Here is a 10,415-nt window from a genome sequence, read left to right as displayed (position 1 = left end):
CCCGCAAGTAAAGAAACACAATACAATTCAATTGCCTGATGTGGCCTCACGTTGCCGGGAAAAGAAGGCTGCCAGCCTCACAACCAGTACACCCACCGTGAGGCTGCAGGATCAACTGATTCATTTCCACGCAAACAGCGATGTCAACTGCCATGCTCAGCCCAGCGACAGTACACAGAATCACAGAATCACAGGATGGTCAGGGTTGGAAGGCACCTCTGCAGATCATCTAGTCCAACCCCCAGATGAGCTGCTCACTGAGCAGCCGTTTTTTCCTAAGTCTGCAAGGAGCCTCTCTCCTGCCCGCCACGTTTGCCTCCTCCCTGCCACAGCACACTGTTTGTGAAGGTCTTCTCCCGCCCTTGCAGCTGGCAGGCGAGACCATAGACCACAAACCTCATGACACCCACCTAACCGCCACCGAACCTGCACAACACAGGACGTTCACGGCATGGGGTTTTCAGCTTATACATATATAAGCGTAAGTATATATACGGACACACAGATATATACAGGTGCACACCTATGTGTGCACACAGTGCTGCAGGAGACTGATGTGCTCTTTCCTGGAGGGAGCAGCAGACGGTCAAACAGAGCCACGCTTGAAACTTTTGTACAACACGCTCCTCTGAGGATCTTCCCAAGCAAAGCACAGGAGGCTGAGCTTCTTCCAACACAACTCCATCTAAGGTGACTCCATACATTCCCTGGGCTGTTTCAGGAAAAGTGACTGACCTAACGGATAATACATTTATCTTCCTGAAAATGTTTTAAATAACTTTGAACATTTTCAAATCAAACTAGGCAAAGTACCTTGAGCTGCTTTGAGTTAACTTCTGGACAAAAGTGTGACCATGGAGAGTCACTCTGACACACACTGTGCGCAGGAGCTTGTTCTGCATCCTTTGTGTCACAGTGAAAGTGAGTGAACTTTCTGTGAAAGACAAAACTTGTTTTGAGCATCCAAAGTATTTGATAAAAACTAACTAAAAAAAAAAAAAAATTAGAAAATATATTAGCCTTTTTCCCAACACTGTATTAAGATCTGCTCTGTGAAGGCTGCACTAATGTTTTCAGAGTATTTTGGAGAACTTTGGGCAACATTTAGGCCCAGGCTCAGAGCAAAACCTGTGGTCTGCCTCCAGCACCTACAGACACCAGAAACTTCCCAACAAGCAGACTGATACAGAACAGTCGCAGTAACTGGGCTTGGTGAAAAACTTTCACGTTTTTGATAAAATGCCCTGTGGAGGACTCGTAATTCTTCACAGAAAGTAATTAGCAGAGGTACAGACATACAGACCTGTCATGATCAGTTTACATAGCCTGAAAACAATAATGACTACACTGCATCGGACCACCAGCCCGTGGTCTCCAACTGTGGCCATAAGCCGATGCCTCACACAGTTTAAAAACAGGGCAAGCACGCATTTTTCGCTCTTCCACACTCAACTGTTTTAAGCTCAATGACTGTGCAAGCTGCATGAAGTTTCTGTGTGTTCAGTAAGCTTCCATGGTACACTCTTCCATGAACTGCCCCTGTCTCCTCTGGAAACAGAGCAGACCTTCTGCATCTACAGCACCCCTAAGTAAGGAGTCTCACAGGTCTGCCAACTATTGCACTGAGGAGTCACCTTCTTCTCTCTCTTCTGAACCTATCTCCTACTGCCTTTGTCAGATGCCCCCTAATTCTTTTACTGGAAGAAATTATGAACAATTGACGGCAAGCCACTGCCTCCCATCACGGATGATTCTGAAGCTCTTTACAGATCCTTCTCTTCGTCATCTCTCTTCCAGGCCAAACAGTCGTGGTTGTGCTGAAGGACACAGAAGAGAGGGACCAAAGTTGCCCCTAGGTGTCCATTTTCCTGCTGATTCCTAACATTTCCCCCACTTTCCTCCCACTGCTTTTGAACACCAAACTGTTTTGGGGGGGCTGATCATACTGCGTAACTCTAAAATTTGAGTCCTGAATGGTAACAGTAAGCCCATCAATCCATATGCAAAGCTGGGATTATTTTTCCCCAGGTATTTTACATTTATTGCCACCCAAGATCATCTGCCATTTTATTGTGCTCTCCCTCGGTTTCTTACAGTCCTTGGGCAGTTCTTCACAGTTGGCTCACAGCACTGACACTCTAAATAATTCAGTCTTCTCAGCAAATCTTGTTGCCCTATTGTTCACTCTTTTCCATGTCACACTAGCATATCCTACCTTTATCCTCTTATTCCATGCCTGTTTAGTTTCCTTAAAAGCTTTTGGTCAGGAACTTTGTCAAATGCCTTTTGGAAATCGTAGACTATGTCAACTGGATCATGTTTACACACATGCTTGTCGACTTTCTCCTTTGAAGAACTCCAGAGATTTCTGAGAAGTGGGATTTCCTTTACAAAAGCAATCTTGAATCCTCCCATGTATATCATATTTATATAACCATTACCACATGCCGCTGCTATTGCATTCTCTGGTAATTTGCTTGGTGTACACATCAGGCTGGCAGGTGTGGTTGCCCAGCTCTCCCTGGGACCTGTTTAAAGCATTGTCATTGTATCTGCCACTTCAGTTACCAGTCAAACGCAAAGCAAAAGGTTACACGCTGCCGTCACTAATACAGCTACTTCACCTTCCAGCCCCTCTGCAGCTTTTGGGTAATCGTTATCCTGTTCTGGTAACGAGTTAGTATCCATAGGTTAGCGGTAACCCAAACATCCTCTTCCATTTCAGAGAGATTCTCTGATGATTCCCTCCACAAATAAGATTTCAGTGTGGCAGTGTCCCCAGTTTCTTCCACTATGAACACTAGGTGCCCCAAAAATATTTTTAGGTTGTTAGCAATGGTCTTATCTTGGCCGAGTGTTCCTTTCACATCTTGATCATCTGTTGGCTTTACAGGCTTCTCGTGCTGATGTGAAGAAAGATGTACCATTGGTTTTGATTCCTTTGCAAAATGCCCTCAAACTCTGTTTTAGCTTCAGTTCTGCACTTTCACATTTAATCTGTCAGGGTTTACAATTCTTTCTGTTTTCTTCATTTGCATACAGATATCAGGTTTTCCAAGGATACCTTCTTGCTTTTCGTAACTTCTCTGACCCTGCTGCGTAGCCTCACAACCTTCCTTTTGCCCTCTGCAGTTCTGCTGTGCCATCCTGACGTCTTCCTTTCCAAGGACGGGGCAGATGAGACCCTGCTCTTACACTCCAGCATTCACCACACAGGTAGCATCATGCCTGTCAGGTGGAAGCGCAAGAGAACTGCCTGAAAGTTTCAAAGACAAACCTTTCTGATTTAAGGTGGGCCCAAATGAGCAGAAAAAATACATGCGGTGATGTTCTTCATAACCTATACAACTTAGGTAGGATTTAAATTCTGGGATGATAGAGGACTCAGAATTCTTTACAGAAAAGTATATTATTTTATGAGAACCAGCTTCATAAAATGTGTAAAATAGAAAAGATGGGAAGAGACACAAAGAAAAGATACTTAAGATTACAGTTCTGTCTAACTGCTTACCAGAAAAGGGGTGCAGAAATATGCCGTTCATGTTCTTTAAGGTAATGGTACAGTGTACACATTAGCTATAAGCTAAAAAAAGGTAGGGAGGAGACATTTAGAAAGAGATTCAAATATTTCTGAATTTCAAAAACCCCCAACGTTTAGGGGCATCAAACAGGTGTGTTCGGAAGTCAAACATTTAAGCCCTATCTTTAGATAGAAAACGAAGTAGGAACATATGCTGATGTTATCACAGCGTGCCTTTTACCCTCACCTTTTTGTGTTTAATTTGAGAAAAAAAGTAGTGTAAAAGGTTAATTGCTATGTACAGGACTGAATTTCTGGGACATGTAAAACCATAATAATATCATACAAGCTAAAAAAAGATAAAAGCACGTTTAATCCACTTTAATTTTCATCTGTGTTTTATTTTAGTAAATTTTTATTTTAGTAAATCAAACTCAAAGACCTTTAAACTACTTCTGTCTTTCTCTTCAGTCCTTACAGCATAACCGCCACTGCTACCGAAAATCCACAGGGAAATTAAAAGAAATGACACAGCAAGTCTTCTGACTCTATTTATGACATATGAGGACAAATCTTCATGTTACAGTCATACCCGAACCTCTACTAAACTGAATTGTGTCCTACTGCAAAGTCATTACCTTTATCTGGAATCATAAAATCGTTTAGGTTGGAAAAGACCTTTAAGATCATCAAGTCCTACCGTTAATCTAACACTGCCAAATCCACCACCAAACCATGTCCCTAAACACCACATCTACACTTTTAAAGGTCTTTTAAATACCTCTGGGGATGGGGACTCAACCACTCCCTGGGCAGCCTGTTCCAATGCTTGATAACCCTTTCAGTGAAGAAATTTTTCCTAATATCCAATCTAAATCTCCCCTGGTACAACTTGAGGCCATTTCCTCTTGTCCTAGTTCATATTTTTAAAATTTAATTCAGCACTATCTATGTATCTATATGAGAAGTACATACAATTAAGGGAAGGCCATTGTACACACACACACACACACACAAGCACATAAATACATGATTTTTCCGAGTGTAATTTTCTAGTATCACTTAAACTCATAAACCAGTAACATCATTGCAACATACTTCTGCCTGGTTGTAATCCCACATACCTTTAATGTCAAATACAGTTATTTACCTTGAAAACTTTGTTTTGCCAAACTCTATTATTCTGCTACCAAACTTACAGTTGCTACAGCATTCAGCACTTTCTTAAGAATATTAAAGAATGCTTTTGTAGAAGAGTTTCCTTCAGAGGTGGAACATTCTTGCCAAAATAGTTCATCCTGCACTGAAACTTGACATGAAATTATTGCTCCAGGAAGCAAAAATTCTAAAACCAGTGGTGTCTAGCTTTGAGGTACACCACACTTAAAATATAAACCAAAAATTGCTGGTTTGTGAATTCTCTGAGCTGTTACAAAAAACCTTCTGTTTATCTACATATATATACATATATACATATATGTATGTATTTTGAAATACTGATAGAAGCTTTACTTAGACTACATGATGTTTGTAATAATTATATATGTTCCTGTTCAAAATCTTCAGTGGTGCATGACATCACATTCCTTACATCCAGGATTCCTGGCAATTGCTATAGGACTGACCTAACATACTGTGTGACAAAATAAAATCAAAGAACGGTTTGGGTTGCAAGGCAGCTCTAAACATTTACTTCCACCCCCCTGCCCTGGGCAGGGCCACCTCCCCCCAGCCCAGGTTGCCCCAAGCCCCGTCCAACCTGGCCTTGAACACCTCCAGGGATGGGGCAGCCACAGCTTCTCGGGGCAACCTGCCCCAGGGGCTCACCGCCCTCAGAGTAAAGAATTTCTTCCTGATATCTAATCTAAATCTGCCCTCTTTTAGTTTAAAACCATTGTCCATTGCTGTCCTGTCACTACCAGCTCTGGTATAAAGCCCGTCTCTGACTGTCTTACATCTCCTAACTTTCACTAGCAGTAATAACAGCTTTGGGCAGACTGTCAACAGCAAAACAGTTTCTACTTGTTTCAAAATGCATTCAGAAGAATTGAAGAAATATTCTTAAGAAAGGAGAACGTGCACTGAAGCGTGTTTCCATCATGGTACTGTTTAAATGATAAAAGTTTTGAGAAAAAAGTCTCAGCCAAATGAAGTCCCATGACCCTAACTACCACCTGGTCTTCGGTGCTGAGAATACTCTGTATCTAGATGACCTTTAACATACTTCGGTATCCTTACAGTACTTGAACATTTTCAATATTTCCATACCTGGTTTTGTGCCAAAGTTACTCATTCACTTATCCAAGACAACTCTGAATGCTCAGTAAAATCTAACAGCAGAATGCATATATTTTATGGGGCCTTCATCTCCTTGTAAAATAAATGGAAACCTTCTCACATTGTGCCGCTCAACCTGAAACAAGCAGCCAAGCACCTGGTGGGAAATAAACTGAACGTTCAATCTTTTAGAAGACGAAAGGAGCGCTTCCATATTCCCACTTGACATTTGTACTGTGAATACAGATCCAAGCCTGCTAACCCTCTGAAACGCCGCTTTGCTAGGTACGGTGTGGAGATTATTATTTGCACTAAATACTTTCTTCTCTCCAGTGTTTGTGACATAGAGGCAGCACAACAGCATAACATAATATGAACGAGGAATTAGAGCAACTGGCAACAGGATCAGAGTGTCCGCCCAACCTGTATGAGCTGCACTGGTCTAAATAGAATGAGTTGGGTTTTGACTGACAGCGGTGAAGATGGAGAACATCAGTGTGGTCCTCCTGGGATTAAGACAAAACGTTGGTAGGTTCCAGACATTAAATGTTTCTATCAATATTTTTCTCTTAACAGTAGAGTACACAGTTTTGCAACTGTTCCACTACTTGACAAATTCTCTTATAGTACATAACTGATGCACCTGTCCATAGGGATACAGAAGTAGAGAGACAATTAATTTCATCATTGTCTTTCTTCTTGCATGTTCACAAATAAAGAGGACTCAACTGAAAAGCAGGCAGAAACTAAGCTAAGGCAGGTGAATATGGTTGTAGACCTGCTTCCTTATAAGCTAATGTCAGATAAAATTTTTATTCACCTATACTTGCATAAGAAATAAAGTGTACCATTTCCATTTTGTTCCTAAAGCACATTTTCAATGTGGTATACAGCACAGTTATAAATGCCTCTCAAGTCCATTTAGACATTAGTTTAAACTTCTAGTGGTATTTTCATAGAATCATAGAATCATCTAGGTTGGAAGGGACCTTTAAGATCATCAAGCCCAACCATCAACCCAACACTGCCAAAACCACCATGAAACCATGTCCTTCAGCACCACATCTACCCGTCTGTTAAATACCTCCAGGGATGGCGACCCCACTACTTCCCTGGGCAGCCTGTTCCAGTGCTTGACAACTCTTTCGGGCAAGAAATTTTTCCTAATATCCATCCTAAAGCTCCCCTGGGGCAACTGGAGGCCATCTCCTCTTGTCCTATTGCCTGTTCCTTGGGAGCAGAGACCAACCCCCCCCTCGCTACTCCCTCCTTTCAGGGACCTGTAGGGAGTGAGAAGGTCTCCTCTCAGCCTCCTTTTCTCCAGGCTGAACACCCCCAGGGGGCCCAGAACTGAGCACAGCACTCGCGGTGGGGCCTCACCAGTGCCCAGCACAGGGGCACCCTCACTGCCCCAGTCCTGCTGGCCACACTGGTCCTGGCACAGGCCAGGATGCCGTTGGCCTACTCGGCCACCAGGGCACACCGCTGGCTCGCATTCAGCCGGCTCTGGACCAGCACCCCCAGCGCCTTCTCCGCCGGCAGCTCTCCCCACTCTGCCCCAAGGCCGCAGCGCTGCGCGCGGTCGGTGTGACCCGAGCGCAGGACCCGGCACTTGGCCTTGCGCAACCTCCCACCACTGCCCTCGGCCCATCGGTCCAGCCTGTGCGGACCCCTCTGCAGAGCCTTCCTACCCTCCCGCAGACCAACGCTGCCGCCCAACTCGGTGTCGTCTGCCAACTTACTGAGGGTGCACCCGAAGCCCTCGTCCGGGTCCTTCATAAAGATATTAAACAGAACCAGCCCCAGCACCCAGCCCTGGGGGACACCACTTGTGATAGGTCCCCAACTCGAATTAACTCCATTCACCAAATTAATTGATGAATTTTCATTGATGAATACATGATCATAGTGAAAAAAATACGTATCTGGAACTCTTGGAGCATCAGAGTTATTCTTTACCTCTTGCTGGCATGCTTGCAGCATACCATGTCTCCTAATTTCAACCTCCCAACACCTTCCGTTCAACACAAATGAGGACGTTTTTCACCACCCTAACCAAACAAGACAAAACTAAACTAAAGAGTGGGTGTTTACAATGCTCCAGTTTGTTTTCTTTGAACCACTCTTCATGAAAACTGTGTGACTGTTAGATAATGACTAACTACAATATTTTTATATGCTTGTACAAATACGCACTGTATAAAATTAAAGAAAATATGCAAAGACTGTTTCTTGTAAATTCAACTGTTGACAGACAGAAAACCAATAACTGAGCTCTTTGCCATGGGCTGTACTCACATCAGCGTAATGCCCCTTCATATCACAGCGATTGCAGTGTTTATTCCAATAGGCTTTCTCAAGACATTCCCTGAAATAGTGGCCAGGCAAACAGCAGTTCAAACAGAAACGTGCTGGGCAACTGTTTTGTAGGTGATCTCTTCCGGCACACAGGCAACACGGGGGAACTTTCTACGCAGAAATAAAAAAAGAATTATGTCAAGTGAGAATGTTTCAAAAGAATAAAGAAAAAAATCAAAAGACGAAATGAAGAAGAAACCACCCCAAATACATGTCTACTGCTTATAAGGAATTGCAGGGATTATAAAAACTGTAAAAGCAATGACCTCCACAAAACAGACAGCTAATTTTATACAGTGGTGTGGTGGGTTGACCTTGGCTGGATGCCAGGTGCCCACTGAGCCGCTCTATCACTCCCATCCTCAGCAGGATGGGGACGGGAAGGGAGAAAACAAGATGGAAAAAACTCGTGGGTCGAGATAAAAGCAGTTTAATAAAGTCAAAGCAAAGGCCCCACATGGAAGCAAGAGAAAATAAAAATTATAAAATTAAAGAAAATATGCAAAGACTGTTTCTTGTAAATTCAACTGTTGACAGACAGAAAACCAATAACTGAGCTCTTTGCCATGGGCTGTACTCACATCAGCGTAATGCCCCTTCATATCACAGCGATTGCAGTGTTTATTCCAATAGGCTTTCTCAAGACATTCCCTGAAATAGTGGCCAGGCAAACAGCAGTTCAAACAGAAACGTGCTGGGCAACTGTTTTGTAGGTGATCTCTTCCGGCACACAGGCAACACGGGGGAACTTTCTACGCAGAAATAAAAAAAGAATTATGTCAAGTGAGAATGTTTCAAAAGAATAAAGAAAAAAATCAAAAGACGAAATGAAGAAGAAACCACCCCAAATACATGTCTACTGCTTATAAGGAATTGCAGGGATTATAAAAACTGTAAAAGCAATGACCTCCACAAAACAGACAGCTAATTTTATACAGTGGTGTGGTGGGTTGACCTTGGCTGGATGCCAGGTGCCCACTGAGCCGCTCTATCACTCCCATCCTCAGCAGGATGGGGACGGGAAGGGAGAAAACAAGATGGAAAAAACTCGTGGGTCGAGATAAAAGCAGTTTAATAAAGTCAAAGCAAAGGCCCCACATGGAAGCAAGAGAAAATAAAAATTTGTTCTCTACTTCCCATCAGCAGGCGACGTCCAGCCACTTCCCGGGAAGGAGGGCTTCGTTGTAATAACGATTGTGTCCCCCCTTCCCCTCCTCCCTTCTCTTAGCGTCTATTGCTGAGCAGACGCCATATGGATACCCCGTTGGTCGGTGTGGGTCAGCTGTCCTGGCCATGGCCCCTCCAAGGATTTTGCCCACCCGAGACTACTGGTGAGGGGGGTGTTGGAGACAGAGCCTGGATGCTGCAGCAGAAGCCAAACCCCTGGTGTGTTACCAACAAACACCTTTCTAGCTACCAATGAGGGCTGCTTTGCGGGAAATTAACTCCACCTCAGCCAGACCCAACACCCGTAAACTGATCTTGTGCAAACAATCCCTCAACCCGGAGCAACCTCTCAGTGAAGTCATAAACCGCAGAAGCAATGCCTTTAATGGCAAGCACAAAAGAGTATTAGAAACAAGAGCTGCATCTACAAGTGATTAAAGTGTTGCATTTACCTTTGGAGTAGGACAGTTTTTGGACAAATGACCTCGTCTACCGCAATTTCTACAGGTAACATTTTTATCAGCTGTGTAGTACCGCATACTGCTGTGCCTCACACTCGCATAGTTGGAGATCTGTGCCTGGAGCGACAAGAAGAAAAAAACGTATTTATCATTTGGGATTCTGTGGTTTAGTGTTTGTTAGAACTGGAAATTTGTAAAGGTCGCTGCTGGTAGTGGTCAGTTAGAAATCTATCTTTTTGCAAGTACAATTTACACATCCGGATTTGAACTAGATAATTCTGTTACAGAGAAACCTGCATTGTCTAGAAGAAAAGTATTGTCTTGTTCAAACTTTCACTTCGGGACATTCTTTTTTGCTGTTTAAAAGTGCAGTTACTGAGTTCTGCTTTCCCTTGATTAGTCAAGACACTTTTACTCAATGTTATATTTCATGATGAACTGGAATTTTTCCCAGAATACAAATATAACTAACATTAATTGCAAATGCAAGTTACATGTTCCCTTGCACACACTAAGGGAACCTTCTTGGACAATGTATAATGCTATACAAGTCTAGACCAAATCTGCAACTTATAATTGTAAAGAAAGATTTAAAAAGGAGAAAGAAGAAAAAAGGAGAAGCTGGAAACAAC

At 43.1% G+C, this 10,415-nt stretch overlaps 1 protein-coding gene across 1 annotated transcript in view; it reads right to left on the bottom strand.

The window, feature by feature from the left end:
• The window catches only part of ZCCHC7 (zinc finger, CCHC domain containing 7), a 110,215-nt gene that overhangs the window by 27,947 nt on the left and 71,853 nt on the right, over positions 1-10,415 (bottom strand). Inside the window, exons 3-4 of the mRNA XM_009880549.1 lie at positions 9,775-9,900; positions 8,737-8,907 (exon numbers count right to left, since the gene is read on the bottom strand). Coding sequence (XP_009878851.1) covers positions 8,737-8,907; positions 9,775-9,900 — 297 coding nt within the window. The remainder of the gene's footprint in view (positions 1-8,736; positions 8,908-9,774; positions 9,901-10,415) is intronic.

The sequence above is a fragment of the Charadrius vociferus genome, unplaced genomic scaffold (genome assembly GCF_000708025.1).
Source record: "Charadrius vociferus isolate BGI_N301 unplaced genomic scaffold, ASM70802v2 scaffold633, whole genome shotgun sequence".
Lineage (NCBI taxonomy): Eukaryota > Metazoa > Chordata > Aves > Charadriiformes > Charadriidae > Charadrius > Charadrius vociferus.
This window is presented reverse-complemented; position numbering and strand designations above follow the sequence as displayed.